We start from the raw sequence: 20,973 nt of genomic DNA, 5'->3' as shown, positions 1-20,973 counted from the left end.
TAGGGCCAGAGAGGACTATGGGAAGAAGAAAGGCAGAGTCACCAGACAGAGAGGAAACAGGAGGTGCAAGATGAAAGAAAGGTAAAAAGCTATGAGGCAAAATGCAGATTGTATAAATGGGTTAATTTAAGTTATAAGAGTTAGTGGGACAAAGCTAAGCTAAGGCCAAGCTTCCATAATTAATAAGCAGTCTCTGTGTCGTTATTTGGGAGTTGGCTGGTGGGACAGAAAAAGACTCATTACAGGAACACCCATAACTGGAACAGTCTGTCAACAGGTCTGTGTGATGACTAATCCCACTGTCAACTTGTTGAGGTTTAGAATCACTTCAAGACAGGCTTCCTGGCATGCTGTGGAGACTGTCTTGTTAGATTCTTGGGATGGGAAGGCACAGTGGCTCTGAATGGCAGCACGCCCTAGGCTGTGGTCCTGAACTTTATGAAAAGAGACCGAGAGCTGAGCACAAGCTGCCTCTCCTCTGCTTCCTGACCACAGAGGCGACTTTGCTGCCATGATGAACGGTGAGACAAGATAAAACCTTTTCCCGGATGCTGCTTTATCATTTTGGTATTTGCCATCTGGTATTTTATCACAGCAACAAAGAAGACACCAAGTCTGCATGTACAACTATCACACCACATCTAAGATGTAAGTTACAAAACCAAAAACGAGCTAACTGTGAAAGAATATGCACTGCACATATCGACTAGACAGATCTATTTCTACTCATGAATATGTAAACCACCTCTTGAAAGACTCATGAGAAACTGGTAGCAGTGGATCTCTAGGTAGCACCGTGTGGTTAGGAAGAGGGGGAGAAAGGGTCACTCTGCCCTTGTACACTCTGGTATCTCCTAAAAACCAAAGAAAACAGATGAACATACAACTTCCTATTCCCAGAATCCCTTGCCTGCCTAACTCTACCTTACCTAATTCTATATGAAAACCCACACTCTAGGGCTGGTGGGATAGCTCAGTGGGTACAGGTGCTACTGCCAAGCCTGATGAGCTGAGCTCCTCTGGAGTCCACGTGATGGATGGAGAGAACTGACTTCTATAGTTTGTCCTCTGGCCTACACACACACACACACACACACACAAACACACGTCAACAATCACACACATGTACATAAAAATAAATAAAATGTGATAAAAATTTTAATTAATAAAGAAGAAAGCAGAGAAATTCTTTCTAGTTTCAGAAAGAGGGCTGCAGCCTTTACCTTAAATATGATGACAATGGGTATATCTTCAGACAAAGTGTTGTGCCTCAGATAAAACCGTCCTTGCTTCACAGCCATGTTGGTTCTGCTTTTTTTCTCGTGGGTGGAGCTACGAGGAAACACAATCCAGTTACACTACATCCCGACCCAGGAGCTCCAACAGCAACTATCCTTAGCCAGTTGGGTTCAGCTGCTCAACAAGTAAAATCATCCCTAATTAATTGGCTTTCAAAGGCAGACAACTTTCTGCACTTCTGTGAACACTTAAAAACACCGCAGCTGGGCTGGAGAGATGGCTCAGAGGTTAAGAGCACTGGTTGTTCTTCCAGAGGTCCTGAGTTCAATTCCCAGCAACCACATGGTGACTCACAACCATCTGTAATGAGATCTGGTGCCCTCTTCTGGCCTGCAGTCATACATGCTAAATACATAAAAAATAAATAAATCTTTAAAAAAAAAAAAAAAAAAACCGCAGCTGTTTCTTCACGGTCCATTACGGTGGAACTGTTGTGGCTGGTGATGGCTTCCAGCCTTTGACCTAGTCTCCCTTCCCTGTCCCTTGTGTGCTGCTGGCTGGATCTTGAGGAAAGGGCTCGTGAGCAGGCTGGCCTTGAACTTGCTACGTAAGGATGATCTTGAACCCCTGCTCCTCCTTGTGCCTCCTGAGAGCAAAGATTACAGTTACGTGCCACAGTGCCCAGCTTTTCACTTCTTTCACTTTTATTCTACCTGAATTACTTTGATCCAATGTAGGGCATATATTCATGACTGATTTTCCTTGAAGAGAAAAATCTCAAAATGGACCAGCCCACATTCTAAGAAGAAATGGGTTTTAAAATTAGCAATACAAGTTTGTTCCCCACAGTTTCGGCACACAGTGAAACGAAAAGTTATCCTAATTTAGCTCCTTCTATCGGTGTCTCTGGTATGAGATTCCTAACAGACTTAAAACATTTCAAAAGCCCTTTTCAACCGTGACAGTAGCACATATTAAGTGCCTACTACGCTGATGCCGTGTGGCACATGAGTTCTAATCCCCACATGACAACACTTACTGAGCGCTCCCTCTAAACCACATCCCAGCAAACCGAGACTCTGAGAAGCTAAGTGACTACCCACCGCAGCGCCAGACAGAAAGATGACCTTCTGGATCCAAACCAGAGTGCTATGGCTCCAAAACTGTGTACAGTTCAAAGAGATGGATACTGAGGACCTTTTACAATCAAGGTGACCCTGAGCTTAGTTATGAAATGGAAACAGTGTCATTTATCCTGAAGGAATGTGGTGACAATTAAAACACATAATATACCACAGAAACTGACTGGTTCCTATTAAGTCTTAGGTGAGCAGAAAGTGGTCATTATTGTTAGCTGCCTCTCCATTGGAAAGAAGCCTGCAAACCCCTAGGCTAACGGGTCAGTAAGGCCACAGGAAGAGAAGCTCCTGCCCACTGACATCTTACCTATGCTACAATCCTCCTGCTCCCATACCCTCACGTTTCAAACCTCATGAGAACAGAAGTTGCGGAAGTCCTACAGGGCACTGCTGCTGTAGATGACAGGTGTGCTATGAAAACGCCAGTCTGGACCGCTAACGACAGCATGCAGAGTCCACGGTACAATCCAGGCAATAATACAGACAACAGTCCTTGCTTACAAAAAGCCTGAAGAGGAGTGTGAAAACCTTCAGGAGTGCTTTTGTGTTTTTTCTTTAAAAGTTTCTTAATTTAATGCTATAAATTAATAAAGTACACAAATTAACTAGTGTCCTTCCAAATGCCACCTTACCTTTCCAATACTGAAATCAATATTGTGTTTATAGACTTACACAACAGGTGAGTTTTATATACACTATCTTCTATTGAGAGAAATACTGTCCCCACCACAGGAGAAGGCAACCACCCACTATTGCTGAAATGATTAGAATTTTGAAGAACGCCGTCTGTTCCCCATACCTGGTAACCGAAGCTCCAACGGCCCCTTTCCTGTCCGCCTCCACGATGATCCTGTTCTTGGACAGCTGCTCTTGGATAAGAATGACTTTTTCGACTCCTTTAACAATGAAGTAGCCGCCTGCCCAAAGGAAACAAGAAAAGCTCACCAGCTCTCCTGCAACCAGTGTGAGCAGGTGAGGTGGTCTCCAGTGCCAATACAGACTGGCCCTGAGCCTCCTGTGAGCAGGTGAGGAGGTCTCCAGAGTGCCAATACAGACTGGCCCTGAGCCTCCTGTGAGCAGGTGAGGAGGTCTCCAGAGTGCCAATACAGACTGGCCCTGAGCCTCCTGTGAGCAGGTGAGGAGGTCTCCAGTGCCAATACAGACTGGCCCTGAGCCTCCTGCACCTGCCTCTCCAGTGCCCAGATTACAGTCATGCCTATGATCATTCCTTCGGGCACCAGCATCCACTCACTTGAAGGAGCTGTGACCCTGAGTTGTGAATGGATGACAGTATGAGCACATGGCTTCACACAGAGGGACCAGAGCTGACACACCTCCAGAAGACAGTGTGTCTGACTGGTCTGCTGTCCTGGCTAGCGTTGTTGTCAAGGTGACACACTAGAAAGAGGGAACCTCACCTGATGAGCTGCCTCCGTCTTGTGGGCCTGGTGGGCATGTCTATGGGGCAGTGTCTGGATTGCTAACTGATGTAAGAGGGCCTCGCCCACTGTTCCCTCCCTAGACAGATGGGCCTGAGCCATAAGAGAGATGAACGTAAGCCCAGGAGCAAGCCAGACGGCAGTGTCCCTCATGGCTTCTGCCTCAGTTCCCGCTTGAGCTCCTGAACTAACTCCGCTCAATGAGAGATTATGACCTGGAAGAGAAGCTAAGTAAATCTCTCTTCTAGCTGCTTTGGTCATAGTGTTTATCACAGCAACAGGAAAGAAGACAGGAATTAGACCAGCAGTGGGTGTTCCTGTGGTGGACCTGGCCATGTTGGTCTGAGGAGGACTATGGAGAAGCATCTGGAACTTGGGGCTAGAAAAGCCACTGAGTGCTCAGAGAATAATAGGTTGTTCCGTGGAAACCTGGACAGTAAGAACACTGAAAAGGCAGACAATGGGACCTTGTAGACTGGCTTGTAGACTCAGAGGGAAGCAAACGCTCCATCAGGACTGACTGTGTGGTATTTTTCCTTAAGAATCTGTGGAAGTGAAACCTTCTGTTTTACTGAGACAGGGAGGCTGGCTGCCTGGGAAGGAGAAACAGTGGTGATTAATGAGAGACCAACATCAGTGATGAGAGATCCTCTGGGAAGGATGTCCTCAGTGTAAGCACACAGAAGCTGTGGTCCAGAAGGGACCAGGGCTGCATCTTAAGCTGACAGCAGAACTTGACAATGTTAAGAGTCTTCTACGTGGTAGTGGCTTGGCAGCGTCAAAGCTGCAGGACTGAAGGAGTCATGAAGAGAAGCTGAGGCCTGGCACTAGGAAAAGAGGGACCAGGAGAGGCCACTGGTGAAAGTGAAGCCTCAGCTGAAGTGGAGACTCAAGATGCTGGAGATGCCTGGATCATGGGAAGTCCACCAAGGTCAGTGGCGGTGTGCAGTAGAGCTGGTCTGTACTTTGTGACAGCTATGTGTGCTGCAGATGGCAGATCCAGAGAAAGGGAGTAGTCCGAGCCTTCCGGAGCCAGAAGATCATGAGTACGGGCTGGGTGGTGCTGGCACACACCTTTAATCTCAGCACTCGGGAGGCAGAGCCAGGTGGATCTCTGTGAGTTCGAGGCCAGCCTGGTCTACAGAGCAAGAGCCAGGACAGGCACCAAAACTACACAAAGAAACCCTGTCTCAAAAAACAAACAAAACAAAAGAAAAACCACAAAAAACAAAAAACAAAACAAAAAAAAGAACATGACTGCATCTCAGATGTCAGACACTGAACTTTTTACATTGTTAGATTTTGATTTTGCTTTGATCTGACTGCAACTGTGCCCTGTCCTCCTTCTTAGAGTAAGGAAGTATATAATTTGTTGGGGTTTTATAGAGGTGCATGAATTAAGAGTCTTTGAATTTTTAAGGAGACATTGAACCTTTAAAGCACTGCAGTTTTTAAAGACTGTGGGGCTTTGAAGGTTGTACTGCATTTTGTATTATGATATTAACATGAGATATTGGGAACAAGGCAGAAGGAAAAACTTGTGGTTTAACAGTGACGTGTCTGTGTGTCAAGCTGCCAAGGGGTGAAGGTACTGGTTAATTTTGCTGTGGGAAGAGGGAACCTCAACTGAAGAACTGCCTTCGTCAGAGCATCCGCAGGCATGTCCAGGGGGCGCTGTCTTGGTTGCTCACTGACATGGGAAGGCCCAGCCCACATGGGCAGTACATTCCTCAGGCAGGTGGGCCTGTGCTGCATAAGAAAGGCAGAGGAACAGGAGCCTGGGAGCAAGTCAGAAAGCAGCCTTCTTCTGTGGTTTCTGCTTCAATTCCTGCTTGAACTCCTCAATGACAGACTGTGACCTGGAAGTGTAAGCCAAATAAACCCCTTCCCCGCCAACCTTCTTTTGGTCAAGGTGTGTACCATGGTAACAGAGAAACAATCTGTAACATCCACATATTTTACCAAGCCAACAGGTATACCAGGCAAATGAAACAAAAAATGTATTAAACAGATGGATCTTTAGATCTCTTAAGCACAGGAATAACCTGGGATCTTCAATGGAACTGACACTTGCTCCAACTTTTCTAACACATCAGGAACAATAGTAGAACATGATTAGGTTTATATTGAGTAAATATGTTTATACTGAATAAAACTCATGGGCCATTATTAGATATTTTTTTCACATACTTCAGGAATCATACAGAATGAGATTTTGTCTTATCTGAAAAATATAAGCAAAGCCAAGGAAATACATTTAACTTATGAAAAACTTGGTTAGAATCTAGCAAAGTAAGGTTTTTACTATTTCTTTCTAAAAGCAACCAGGTGAGGTAGCTCAGGCCTGTAAGCTCGGCCCTTGGGAGGTATAGGCAAGAGGATCAGGTGATCAAGGTCAGCCTTAGCTACATAGTAAGTTTAAGGCCAGCCTGTGCTACGTGAGACCATGTCTCCTTAAAAACAACCAAATAAGCAAACAAACAACAACAAAATCCTCCTGGATGCAAGGAGTTCCAGCAAAGCAACTATAAGTGAATTTAAAGGCATTTGGAGAAACTTTGTGTTCTGTTGTTTGAAATTCTTATCAAAAATAGTCTAGAAATCAGCACAAAAATATAAATTTTAAGAGCCTAAACAACAGCAAAAATGTTTTCATTTTCCTCCTTTTACTACATTTAACACAGACTAGTTATCTACTGGGGTCTTCTCAGAATAGCTTAGACAGTAACTTTGTTAGAGTCTCCAATTTCAAGTCTATCAAAAGAAACTACTGAACAAAGGCAAAAAGAAAGAACAAGCCCTGGCAATAAGTCAGAGGGTAAGCTACTAAAATGTTAAAGCTAACAAAAGAATCGCGTATTTTTAGAAATCTAGAATAAAGCTGGTGCCAAATCTCCAGAAGTTTATGAACACAGTTTTCCAACCAGTTCAATGGAAGGCAGAAAGGCTACAGCAGACAGAATAACAGGAAAAAGGACAGAGCAAGGAGAGGGGGAAGAGGGCACCCCAGTCATCACACATACCTGGGTCCAATGGACATTCGTTCAACTTGGCAAACTCTGCTGGAGTTTTCCCCGTCAGCACACAGTTTGAACTTCGTAGCATGATGGGCATTCTGTTTAAAGTAAAACAAAAGAAAGTTATTCTGCACAGATTGAGGCGTAAAAAACGCAGTGAACACACGAGGAGGGGCCTGCATCTCTGGGTACCATGTTAGAAGATGGTCAGAAGATGTTAGAAGATTCCATGAGAGAGCCAAGGGAAACCAAAGATTTCCCAGACACACTGTCTGGCACAGATAACAAAACTCTACAACTGTGCTGGATAACAACAACGACACAGCTGAGGAGAGAATTACTAAGTGGGAGAAATTATCAAGAATGTTGTTTTAGGAAGACTAAGAGGTGGACTCTATGAAAGAGTATAACCACCACGTAAGAGCAAGACGGTCTAAAGCACACCTATTCAGCCTTCTAGACAAACTTACTCACAGGGAAAGAGGCTGTGGATTTTAAAGATGTGTGAGAGCCTTCACAGTACTATCTACACAGAATAAACAAAGGGCCACACCTAAACACACAACACGGCAAAGTGGAAGAGAGGGTATAAAACAGGAGCAAAGGCAGATTACCAGAAGGAGAACTGAGTGGACTCACAGCACTCAACAGAGAAAGAACAACCTACATCTGGGTATTCTGTTAGTACCACATGGAGGTCACGTAGAGATGTTTTCAGATATGAACTTAAAAATAATAAGACCCTCACTAATGAAATTTCTAGAAGAAAGTTTCCATCTTCAGAAGATGGAAAATAAACACCAAACCAAAGTCTGACATGAAAAACTGCAAGGGGCTGGAATGATGACTTGTGGTCCAGAGCACTAGCTACTCTTCCAGAGGACTCCGCTTCAGTTTCCAGCACCCACATGATGCTCACAACCATCTCCAACTCCAGTTCTAGGGGATCTGACGCTGTCTTTTGCCCTCTTTCGGAACAAAGCACACATGTAGTACACATACATACATACATGTAGATAAAACACCTATACACATAAAAGTAAATCTTTAAAAAAAGAAAACAAAAACAAATACACAGAAATATAACTAAATGTTAACTTTATACAACGACGATTTTGAATTTATGGGTTAAAACACAAGACAAGAGGAACTTGGCATAACCAAAGTCAAGGATTTGACCCAAGTCAAAGCCCTCTGAGAGGTTACTCTTCCTAAAAGAAAAATAAAGATATTATACTCAAAATTTGTTAAGTTATGTGTTTAATTCTAAAGTAACACAGACAGTAATGATACACATGTCTTTCAGAGCAGGTAGAAGAAAGAAAGGAACTCCCATTAACCCAAAGTGGAGCAAAGGAGAAAACATAAAAATTCAGAGTTGGAAAAGTTTCAAGTACAGAATACACTGACAGAAATATGTGTGAATATATACTTCTATACATGTAAACAGTATGTGTGTATGATAGATGTAAATGAGCTACATTCCCCAACAAATTAAAAAAATCTAGATACCTCAAGAAAACCAAAAACATTTTAAATTCATAACAATTTCTACAGAAGACTCAACATATGTCCCTAATTAGAAAAAATACATTCCAAAAATCCTAGCTGACCCTATCCATTGTATTTCAAACTTCTTCCATAACTACTGCTACACATAAATAAATGTCTAGGGAAACTACACACAGGATACAGCAAGAAGCCCAGTGCAGGAGAAGTCAATGAAATCCTAACTGACGTACTAAGCACTTATTGATGGCGTCACCTAACTGACCTACTAAGCGCTCACTGCTGGTGTTAGGAAAAGAAAAGAGAAGCATTTTCCTCAGCTTTACAAAATGTTCTACAATTACTAGGAACCACAGCTCTGCCTGGCCCTTCATCTAAAGATCCAAAAAGTAATTCCATGAGATGGGTATTGCTTCCAGCACACTTCAGATGAGGGAGCCAGGCAAGAGGACTTATTAATTTGCTTAAGATCGCATTATGGGGCTGATTTCCAGGCAGTGGCTCCAACAGCAACTTCACTTCTCACCTGCCAATGGGTAAGGCGTTGCGGATTATCCTCTGGCTGCCTCGGGTATACTCAATGTCCACTGTGATGGGGGCAGAGTACGTCATGTCCCTCAAACGGCACTGGAACAAATCACAGTTATTGCCCCTCTTCCTTCAGCGCTCCCACTATGGTCCACACCAAACTGAACTTCCCTCAAGTCTACTTTCCCCAGGAAATGGATGACATCATGTATTGGCCTACATATTGATATAGCATCCCTGGTCCTGAAGTCCAAAGATGGAACAATAATCCTAGGAGCACTTTTCTTCTCATCAACCTGGTACAAATGACTAGTTTCCACATCATTACAGCAATCAGATTATTCCTTGCAAATCCATCCATAGAAACTAATTAATGTGGCTGGTTATACTGTTTAAAATGGTTAACAATCATAAAGGTAAGAAAAGTATGTGTGCATGCATGTGTGTGTAAACTATATCACAAAACACCTTATCAAGAGATCATTATACACAAACCATTCATCACACCACTCTACCAACTTCTGAATCATCAGGGGGATTCTAGAACTTGCTGGGACATGTGTTAGCTTGATGTGATAACAAGCTAAAGGATATCTTTGGCTGAGCCACGAGAAAGCACACGCAGACTCTCCAGTGCCTTCACATTATTATACTGACAGTTACTGACACATTATACTGACATAGTGGTTTATAGCTTCAAAAGAGAGTTTCTCCGAACATTAGCCAATTCTTGCTGTTAAATCTCGTCTGTGGCTTCTACTGAAAGTCAGGTTTAAGTTTCTTTTAACTTTTACAACAATGTCTGAGATTTTAAACTTTAAGTTTTCTATTCCTGACCAATAAAAATTGCTTATTTGGGGTTGAAGGAATGGCTTGGGGTTAAGAGCACTGGCTGCTCTTCCAGAGGACCCAGTTTCAATTAAAACAATCTCAAGAATATACATTAAGAGCAGACTCTAGGTAAAACGAACAAGTTCAAGTAAGGTAAGATGCACAGTACCTCATGGGGGGACACTGGTCTCGTTACATTGAAGCTTTCTTCAACATCAGGAAGTCCAACATAGATATTAAGATATCTGAAAGGCAATTTTATTTCATCAATTTATGTCTTTAAAGAACACACACAAGTGTCCATCAGTCTTTGAAAAGTGCCTCCCTTGTTGAGGATGACAAGAAAAAGTGAGAACTGACATCTTCTTGAAGCGATAGTTCATACAGCTTTAAAAAAAGAGGAAATGCTATCAAAGTATTTCTGCGCTCTGTGTGTGTGTGTGTGTGTGTGTGTGTGTGTGTGTGATGGATACGTACATGTGTGTGCACAGGTGCACTGCAGACAAGACATTAATGCTAGGCTGCTGTCTCCATTGCTTTTCACCCTATGTTGTGGTGGTATTTTACTTGTACTGAAATGTGATTTTAATTGTATGTTAATAAATAAAGTTGCCTGGGGGTCAGAGCTATTAGAGCCATAGCAAGTGCGTGGCGGCGGTGGCGCACGCCTTTAAGGACCTGGAGGGCGGTACATACAGGCAGTGACGAGGCAGTCACGTGTTTGGGTTTACAACCAATGAGAAGGCAGAACAGCTAGACTATATAAAGACATACACACAGGTAGCAGGCCCTTTTCGGAGAGCTCTCTTGACTGAAGAGGATCGCTGAAGCAGGAAGGGTGAGGCTCTTAGCTCTGACCTCTTGGCCTTCTTCCCTGAATCGGCTCTGTGTTTCTTATTTAATAAGACGGTTGGTTACATCTACACTATGTATTTTTAAAGATTTATTTTTGAAAACACACTGTGTGCATGCATGGTGCCGGCAGAAGCCGGAAGACGGCACTGGCTCCCTGGGAACTGCAGTTACACAGGGCTGTCAGCCATCATGTGGGTTCTGGAGACTGAACCCAGGTCCTCTGCAAGTGCAATTAGTGCTCTTAACTGCTGAGCTGTCTCTCCAGCACCTCTACCTTATTTTCTGAGACAGGGTCTTTCACTGAACATGAATTAACTGAGTTAGTTACATTCAAGCTCTGTAACATGCCTGTCTTCATCCCCCCAGTGCTGTGGTCAGATGTATACACTGCTGCACCCAGCTTTTACATGAGGGCCTAGGATCCAAATTCAGCACACTATCCACATAACCATCCCTCTGCTCTCCTTTAAAAAATAATGCAGATAACACTTGCAAGTAAAAATATATGGATAAAAGGGTTTACTGTGTAACTCACTGTGTCATACTACAGTTTCCATAACAAGACTAATTTTTTTTCTCTTAAATTTTATTTTATTTTGTAGGGGAGGTTGCAAAGGCAGAGGGTGAATACAAATGGATGGGGAAATGAATGAGATGGAAATGCATGATGAGAAAGACACAAGGAATAAAAAGGAGAAGAAGATATAATGCAGGTTTTATTAGAAAAATACTAGAGCTGGTTCTATATAAGTAATGCCCAATGGAACAACAATGTGTGAGGCATTGCCTGTGCTATGTGAGCATTCAAGTTTTTGTTGTATTAAACAAGAAGGAGGACTTAAGAGATGAAAATAAATGTTCATCGGTGTAAAAGGAGGGAGGGTAATGGGGAACTAATGATGTGGTTAGAAACTGGGTGAAAAGAACTCAGAAGGAAGCAACAACTTTTGAAGATTCTGTTTGGCAAAGATCTAACTCTTCTAATGACAGTATTTTGATGCAGCCAAAAAGCATATAATTGAAATTAACCATGAATCAAGTACAAACATGACTGAATTACCATGGAATAATGTAACTGCACTAGAATAGAAAGGAAGAACAGCATCCTTGGAAACAGCAGTTTGACTGTATCCTGTCAGGCTGAAGACAGGAAGAATGGTGTACAACTGTCCTCCAGCTAGTGAACGCTCTTCCTGCAGACCTATCAGTGATCCTGAGATTACTTTGTGTATAACAAGAGGCTAAAATTTTAAAAAATTATGAATATATGAGTCACATTTCTCACTGTCAGGAAATAAGGAAAGGAAGACTGTTGGGATGAGTTGGTACTGCTGGCTGAGAACCAGGGGCATCAGTCTGAAGTCTCTAATATAAACAAAATGGACAGGACATAGATGTGTGCATGAATGTGTTAGTACGTGTACATGTATTTGCTCATGCTGCCTGCCTTAGTGTCCATATGTTGATCTACAAGTACTACCTTCTCACAACAGAATAGCCACCTGATGGGGACACGGAAAAAACCAACAAATATAAAGTATATCCTATGGTTCCAGAAAGTACAGAAGTAGTTGAAATATCATGAGAGCACATTTTGAAAGGGCATGGAGTCAAGCTGAAGGATTTCCCTACAGCAAAGCTAGGATAATATAAGCAAGAGAATAATAACAACAGAAAAAAAAAAAAAAATCTATGAGCCTAGACTCATATAAAGTAATATACAGAAAGGTACAATGAGGGCATGGGAACATTAAAAACAGAAGGGATAATGGAAGAGAGACTTATAATTATCACATAGTAGTAACCATTATGGATAAGAATTAATGTACATTAAAATCAGTGTAGAACACTTGTTTCGAAAACACAAAGTTTGGGGTTCAATCTTAGGCACAGTGAATTTTTTTTAAAGAATTAAATAAAATTAGTGGTAGAAATATTGATATTTGCATTGTCTAAAGGATCTCCCCATAGGTACTTAACATAAAGAGAAAAGAATATCTTTACAATGGAGAATTCTCAAAGACAGGCACTATATTAACCAAGAAAACAGTGTTAAAATCACCAGCAATAAAAGATGTTGACAATTGTATCCTCTGACATGAATCATTAAAAATGGCACAAAACACTGTAAGGTGTCTTGCTAAAAATGCATAACTTACTCTAATGATGGTCAAGTACCAAATACTGAGAAGGGCCCCCTGCAAAATGTGGTCAGACTGTTCAAAAGTATCATGGCCAAGAAACACCAGGCAAGACCAAGGACTATCAGAATCCGGAGACTAAGAGACCAAGACAATGTCGGGGCTGGAGAGATGCCTTGACAATTTAAGAGCACTTGAAGAGGACCTAAAGTTGGGTCCCCAGCCCCACCTCAGGCAGCTCCAGGGGATCTGATGCCCTCTTCTGGCCTCCAAGGGCACTTGCACTCAGCTGTACATAAACACACACATAGAAATAGTGGTGCACCTGGAACATCCTGAATCCATCCTCTTTCTAATCAAGGTCAAAGTAAGTTCATCCCTGTTTTTTGTAAAACTTGGGTTTGATCAGGTCTTGACCCATTTTCTGGAATCTGACATGTTCTACACCCTATACCCTGATCCCCACCCTTATAAGATGTTCTGCTAAATAATTTTGAAATGTTCAGCCAAGTTCCTAAGTAACCAAAATTCATCTGGAAATCCCCCAACCTTTGAAAACCTCCCAGTCTTGCAGTTCTGGGGGCTATATGAACCCCACTTTCTCCTATGTTCGATGTTATTTTCTTGTTCGGTGAGATTAACAATTGAAAGATAGCCTAATATGGGGCTAGGGACTGATTCTGGCACAAGAAATAGGACATAAATGGGAAAAACACCAAGTCAGGCCTAAAGTTCAGCCGCCAGCACTCCAGCAATTAACTTTGTGTTCTGAAGATTGCTGTCTGATCACATACAATGTAGTAACATATGCTGTGCAAAGGATGCTGAGCACTTTTTCTGTTTTTAACAACTTTTCTAGATCTAAAATTCATCAAAAGAAAAGCTTGCTTAGAAGAATTAAAACAGTTTTAGTAACTTTTCAATTAAAATTGTACTTACAATGATTTATAATTAAAAGCTAAAAATGAACACTTTATAACTAGTTTACTAAACAGCTAAAATAATGGTTATATAAGAGATCTGACAACTTTAGCACTTAGAAAACAGTCAGAATATTATTTAAGAGTAGCTAGTTTCTTACTTTAGGTACCACATGGGGTCAGCGTCGCTTGTAACCTTTTCATTGGCTTTCATTATCTTCTTAATCTGCAGTAGAAAGCGCAAGGTTAGGGGCAGAACTCTGACTTCCAAATGGTCCTCAATTTACGTCTGATTTTCATCCTGGGTGCTTACCTCTACATTAATGAAATAGTTAAAGGAGTCTATGTGCTGTTTCACAAGGCCTTTCACCTGAACAGAGAGAGAAGAGAGGATGGCGATAAGCTGCAGGTAACAGAGTCACTCTGGCCACAGGTAACTGGTGATGTTTCCCAAATACAAGTAAGGGAAAGAATAATAAACACATTTAGTTAGGGAAAAAATTAACAAGACCATCTAGTGACTTACTGTGTGATAAATAACCAATTATCATTAAATGTCAAACAAATAATTACCTTTAAAAATGCTGGCAGCAGCCTCCATTTTTCCTGTGGACCAAACAACAAGAACATGAGAACTCTATGCCAGTAACCACAAAACACAATTAGTTTGATGTACCAAGTTTATCACAGTACACAGGAAGAAGTAAACCAAAAGGGCCAAGTTTTATAATATAAAATATTATATTGCATATAAACACATACACATGTCTCACAGGTTTCCCTACACATAACCTCTGCTTGATGACAAGATTCCCAAATACTTTTCACATTTATTCTCACAGCACATCCTAGGTGAGGCCTGTAGTTTGTCTGAATGTGGTAGGAGAATCAGAGTTCTTACTGAAGCCAAGCTACCTCAAGGATTCTGGGGGCGGTCAGCTCACATGGGTGTTTGCTCCTCCACTGAAGGACTCCTAACTGTTTTATGACTTGCCTTGCAGACTACTACAGACCATGACAGCCTCTTTCCACTTATCTCAGTTCCAAAGGAAAGGCCTATGGACAACCCAGGGCTGTATGGCAAACACAGAGACTGGTTTTAACTTGGGAGACCTGAGTGGCACTACAAAGTTCTGACATGATAGCCTCCTGCATCTTAACTGGATCACTCTGGATGCTGGGTGTGGATGAGAGAGAGACACAGAGACAGAGAGACAGACAGACACACACACAGAGAGAGAGAGAGAGAGAGAGAGAGAGAGAGAGAGAGAGAGAGAGAGACAGAGAGACAGAGAGACAGAGAGACAGAGACAGAGACAGAGAGGTCAAGAATTTCTAACATCTAGAAATGAGGATGTGGGGAGGCCCAGAAAGCAAGCCAGCCAGTCTTTGACAACAGAAAGTAAAAATGGTTTTTGGTTTGCTTTTTTTTTTGGGGGGGGGGGGAGAGGGTTGAAAAGATTGTAAGAGAACCTTTTGGGGTGAAGAAAATGTTCTAGAGCATATATTGGGTAACAGTTGTTTGGGTATCTGCAAGTATCAAAACCAAAGCAACCAACACTCAGTATCTGTGCAACATTATGTTACACTATATCTGATTAAACAGAAAAAGAACAAACAATTACAGATTGAATGAAATTCCTGTGCTGACTTCTGGGTGACCTGGCCTACAGGACTGTGGAAGATGTAGACCAGTGCAGAAGGTGTCAGTGGATGAACTCTAGTCCAAGATGATTGCTGCCCACATAACAAAGGGGAATCTGGACAGACACATTCAGGGACATTGTCGTGTAAAGATGAAGACAGATGTCAGGGTGATACTTCTGTATGCAAAAGACACACCAAAGACTGTCTGTAAACCAGCAGACACCAGGGAAGAGGCCTGCAACGGAACTGTTCCCAGGCCCTGCTTTGAGCTTGATCTTGGACTTCCAGCCTTCAGAAATGTGAGAAATTAAACCTGTTTTTTTATGCTCTTAAGTTGTGGTACTTGTTTCAGCAACCCTATATACTAATCTAACTTTTTAATTTTCTGCTCCCACATTTCAAAATTCCCCCTGGGTGCCCAGGGGGCACCTGTCTCAAAGGCAGGAGTCCACAGTCCATAGTGGAAAGCTCACTATCGGCCACAAACACATACTTTCTGATCTCCCCTAGAAAAATGGGAAACCCTCCCTTACTTAATCACCCCAACTCCTGGATGTGTCCTCTATCACCTCTCTATTGGCTATTTCTCTTAAAACTATTCAAACCTCTGAGCCAGGCATGGTGGCTCAGGTCTATAGCTCTAGCAATTAGGAGATGAAGTAGAATCAGGAGTTCAGGATCAGCCTTGGCTATATAAATTCACGTCTAGCCTGAGCTACATGAAAGCCTGTCTCCACAAAGAAGAGTGAGAGAATGCATCAACAACAGTAACTCAGGATGGTTACAAAGAGAAAGCACAGATTTGGTAATGGAATTCTAAACATTATTATTATTCCATGAAATACTTTTCAATTTAGGAATGCACCGCCCATTGCACTTACTTAGGGTGTGGTGGTTTGAACAAGAATGGACTCAGAGGAGCCTGAGTGGTGGTGGCGCAAGCCTTTAATCCCAGCACTCAGGAGGCAGAGGCCAGCCTGGTCTACAGAGTGAGTTCTAAGACAGCTAAAAGAATGGACCTAGAGGCTCATATATTTGAATGCTTAGTCACCAGGGAGTGGAACTGTCTGAAAGTATTAAAAGGGTTAGGAGGGGTGGCCCTGTTGGAGGATGTGCCACTGTAGGTGGCCTTTGAGATTTCAAAAGCCCATGCCAGGCCCAGTCTCTCTCTCCATCTGCCTGCATACAGACCAGGATGTAAAGCTTTCAGTTACTTCTTCAGCACCATGCTCCCCATCATGACAGTGGACTAACCTCTGAATCTGCTAGCAAGCCCCTACTCAATGCTTTCTTTTTTGGGGGGTGCGGGGGGAGTTGAGACAGAGTTTCTCTGTGTAGTTTTGGTGCCTGTCCTCGCTCTGTAGACCAGGCTGGCCTTGAACGCACAGGGGTCGGGATTAAAGGCGTGCGCCCCTGCCGCCACCTGGCCCAAATTCAATGCTTTCTATTAGAAGAGATGCCTTTGGTCATGATGTCTCCTCATAGCAACAGGTCAGTGACTAAACACAGGATAAAATCAAAATCTGCCCAGGGCTATCTCTCCAGCCTCTTCCCACCACTGCTTTTTTTTTTTTTTTTTTTTTTTTTTTTTTTTTTTTTTTTTTTGGTTTTTTGAGACAGGGTTTCTCTGTGTAGCTTTGGAGTCTGTCCTGGATCTTGCTTTGTAGACCAGGCTGGCCTCGAACTCACAGAGCTCTGCCTGCCTCTGCCTCCCGACTGCTGGGATTAAAGGTGTGTGCCATCACCACCCAGCTATAAAAGAAATAAGATTTTTGTTTTTGGGTTTGTTTTTGTTTTGTTTTTCGAGACAGGGTTTCTCCGTGTAGTTTTGGTGCCTGTCCTGGAACTCACTCTGTAGACCAGGCTGGCCTCGAACTCACAGAGATCCACCTGGCTCTGCCTCTCAAGCACTGGGATTAAAGGCGTGTGCCACCAAAACCCTGGCCACCACTGCTTATTCTAGTGGCTCTGAGATCTTTTCACTTGTATGCTTCTACTTTCTTCTGTTTTTTCCCTCGTTCCTATTTGTAGATTAAATTCTGGGTATCCATCATGACTTCCTTAGGAAGGTACTGCCTCCTTCCTCCAGTATCTGCCACAGTCCCTTGTGTTTCTAACACTTAGTTGTTTTTCCCAGTCTTATTCCCTGTAGTGGGGTCCTCGGTCTTGGCATTTTTCCTGAATGAATAATGTTACTGGCTTTGCAAAGAACGGCCCAGAATGACACTGGAGATTCAGAAATTGACATTGCACTTACTTATACTGATTTTGTATAAATTCTCATTTAGTTTTGTGAAGTAAACTACAATTTCATAACTAATGAAGATTAATCTGAACAGTACTTATCAGAGCAATATGTGCCTAATTAAAGAAAACGTCATTCCCTTTTAGCTGAGCTATTTACTACTCAACTTTCCAACTTATATCCCCTCTACAACTTCTAGACAAGAATACCATTTTATTTGAATTAATAATTTCTAGTACTTTTTTCCTTCATATTATAGCATGGTAGGAGTTATTCAAGCTTTGGGGCCAGTTATTACTGATTGATAAGGTGAACAAACACTTGTTGATCTTGTTGAGTACTTATTGGTAGTGTCTTACCAACTTAAACAAGTAAACAAATGGACATGCTTCCTGACTTCAGAAGCCATTAGCTTAGTAGGGGAGACATGTATACAAGTGGAATGACACCTGGGAGGTGTTGGGATAAAAGGATGCAGAGCGATAGATTATACATGGCAGCTGGACTGGGATGCCTTGACATGGTGGATGTATGAGGGAGGCATTCCAAATAGAAGGAGCAAGCCCACATGGGTTAAAGGAGCTGGCAGGGTTGAGGACACTGAGGGTGTGTGTGCCTTGCTATGGCTTAGACATGGTGAGGAGGGTGGGTACACTGAAGAGACTTAAGGCAGTGGATGAGATGATAGGAGGTTCCTGATAGGAGGTCCCGGTGAGCTCGTGTACTATGGTGAGCTGGTGTACTATGGCTCAAATGCTGAGTCAAGGGTTGGGGACACAAAAATCAGAAAGCACCATAGTGGTCTGTGTGGAAGAGGTTGAGAGACCCAATGCAGCAGCTAAGGACAACTGTGAGGAATATCAAGGAGATTCTACATTAACACTGTACTACAACACTGTGATCTACAAAATTCACACCTGAGGACCATACCAAAAAATTTTTAAAAAGAAAATATCCTCATAAGTTTACAGTTTTGTATTGGGCCACATTCTTAACTACCCTTAGCTGCATGAAGTACAGGAGACATGCCTGTGAGCATATTCCGTTGATTAGAAGTAGTGAAACATTGTGAAATAAGCTAAACACAAAGGCAAATACTGTGTATTTTCTCTTAGAGAATTTTGGAACTCCCTCTGCGCCACTGAGCCTCCTACCTCTACACCACAAATGCTGGGATTAAAGTCGTGTGCCCCCACGCCCCGTTTATGTGCAACAGCCTGTTTAAGCGTGATAGCAGGAAACAAACTGGGTCCTCTGGAAGAGCAGCCAGTAGTACTCAACCCTTAAGCCACCTCTCCGGGCTCTAAGAAAGTTTTTACCATTCACTACAATTACTGGTCATGTCACCCCCGTTTAAACACTACAAAGGTACTTTATTATTTCCAGGGAGATAGTCCAACACCTCTCACAACGCATTTCATAATCAGGAGCCTTCCTTTTACCCTTTATCTTTTCTGCCACCTCTTCCCCTCCCCCACTATTACTGGATTTATTTCAGTTCTTCTGAAACACCTGACAGTACTGCTGAAAGTCAGGCACAGCCTGTCCATATGCCTGAATTTACCCCCTGACCATCTTCAATCCTAATTCCCCCATCCCATGCCAAAGATTTCAAGGCTCGGAAAGACTGTATGCATCTTCTCAGGATGGATTTAATCATGCCAGTAACTGCATTTCAACAGGCAGTTCATTGTGGAGCAATTATCCTTTAACTTTTGATAATCTGATGAAAGAGCCATAGGGGCCCTTCAGAAAATACAAGATCAAAAATTGGGGGAATATCCAAGGTACTTAAAATACGTCTGCAGTCCAAAGAAACCCTGGGCTAAAAGGAACACGACAACCAGCGTCGGATTCACGTTTACTTTTGGTACCAAAGCCGGTTGTGGGACCTCATGAACATCGCCAAGATGATACTGGTTCCCCAGGCAAGAAACCCAGGGCCGCCGGGCGGAGGTGGCGCACGCCTTTAATCCCAGCACTCGGGAGGCAGAGCCAGGCGGATCTCTGTGAGTTCGAAGCCAGCCTGGACTACCAAGTGAGTTCCAGGAAAGGCGCAAAGCTACATAGAGAAACCCTGTCTCGGAAAAAGAAAAGAAACCGAGGGCCAATTCTTGCCAGTGCACACCCGCACTAGAAAGGCTTCAGCCGAGAGCTACTCGCGGAGCTTCTAAACCCGGGACGCTACCCTCGACACGCGAAATCCAGACCCCGCAGACTCGCACGCGCGCAGCCGAGCATGCGCAGAAGCCTAGGGCCCGCCCCCGCCAGCACCAATGCTCTCCCGGCAACGCCTCCTCAGTCGCCTCTTCCGCTGCCCGCGCTCACGGCGCTTACCTCTACGGTCGGGATCGGCGCAGCCAGCTGCTCCGGGGTCAGGCTCCCGAACTCCTCCGCTAGCACGTCCATTCCACTCACGGTAAAGGAAGGAGTCGACAGAATGTTCACATCCGCCCGCGCTGCTCCAAGCAGACAGCACGCGGAGACTGGCGTGCGTTGTCCTAAAGTGTCCCCGCTGCGCTTGTTTACCGGAGGCGCTTCAGAAAGGTTCCGCCTGCTCCGCCCCAACCTGCGGTAACCCGGAAGTGACCGAGCCGGATGTGAGAAACGGCGCCTCCTAGTGTAGTTCCCTGGTTTCTCCTTGCTAATCCTAGACCTCCAACAGACATGTTTATTGCCAATTCCTCTTTCAGAGTTATTGAGCACGGCAAAATACAGTGTAACTAATCCGAAGAATTACTGAATGATAGTGGCCACAACATGAACCCCTGAAGCAGAGAATTCATTTAACTCGGTCAAAAACTGTGTGAAGCAGAGAATTCATTTAACTCAGTCAAAAACTGTGTGTTTTGCATAGTACAAAGAGCAACAACTGTTAACCGTGTCTAGTAACAAGTGGGTGGTTAAATAAGTGATGGTACCTGCGTGTAATGGACAGTCATCAACCGCCATCAGAATAACCATAATAGGGTGGAGAGAAATGCACTGTAGTGAGAATAAGTCCTAACAAGATAGTGTTGGTGGCGCACGCCTTTAATCCCAGCACTCGGGAGGCAGAGGCAGGCAGATCTCTGTGAGTTCGAGACCAGCCTGGTCTACAGAATGAGATCCAGGAAAGGCGCAAAGCTACACAGAGAAACCCTGTCTCGAAAAACCAAAAAAAAAGTGTTACTGAAACTCGGAGATGCACGATCTCAGATTAAAATACCTGCACAAAAGTTTAGCATGAAAAGATTTACCCGTTTAAATGAGTAGGTGAGTGGGGAAAAAAAAAAAAAGGAAGGACATGTGTTTATGGCAGCTAAAAGGGGGAGCATAGCTAGAGGGATAGTCTAGAGTGGACATTACCAGGAGCCATGTGAGGAGACAGAGGTGGAAGAGGGCGGGTTAAGCCAGCCATACCCCATACAAATAGGGACTGAGGGAGGCTGAGAGAAGCTGGTGGCCAGATCTGCTTTGATAT

General features: G+C 43.3%; 1 protein-coding gene across 1 annotated transcript in view; it reads right to left on the bottom strand.

Annotated features, from left to right (window-relative positions):
* The window catches only part of Polr3b (RNA polymerase III subunit B), a 115,028-nt gene extending 94,964 nt beyond the window's left edge, over nucleotides 1-20,064 (bottom strand). Inside the window, exons 1-9 of the mRNA XM_052752921.1 lie at nucleotides 19,848-20,064; nucleotides 14,192-14,224; nucleotides 13,932-13,988; nucleotides 13,780-13,844; nucleotides 9,872-9,947; nucleotides 8,870-8,970; nucleotides 6,841-6,932; nucleotides 3,178-3,295; nucleotides 1,224-1,332 (exon numbers count right to left, since the gene is read on the bottom strand). Of these exons, the coding sequence (XP_052608881.1) occupies nucleotides 1,224-1,332; nucleotides 3,178-3,295; nucleotides 6,841-6,932; nucleotides 8,870-8,970; nucleotides 9,872-9,947; nucleotides 13,780-13,844; nucleotides 13,932-13,988; nucleotides 14,192-14,224; nucleotides 19,848-19,919 (723 nt within the window). The 5' untranslated portion in view covers nucleotides 19,920-20,064. The remainder of the gene's footprint in view (nucleotides 1-1,223; nucleotides 1,333-3,177; nucleotides 3,296-6,840; nucleotides 6,933-8,869; nucleotides 8,971-9,871; nucleotides 9,948-13,779; nucleotides 13,845-13,931; nucleotides 13,989-14,191; nucleotides 14,225-19,847) is intronic.
* Nucleotides 20,065-20,973: the final 909 nt, after the last annotated feature.

This window comes from Peromyscus californicus, unplaced genomic scaffold (genome assembly GCF_007827085.1).
Source record: "Peromyscus californicus insignis strain IS unplaced genomic scaffold, ASM782708v3 Scaffold_24__1_contigs__length_46423439, whole genome shotgun sequence".
Classification (NCBI taxonomy): domain Eukaryota; kingdom Metazoa; phylum Chordata; class Mammalia; order Rodentia; family Cricetidae; genus Peromyscus; species Peromyscus californicus.
This window is presented reverse-complemented; position numbering and strand designations above follow the sequence as displayed.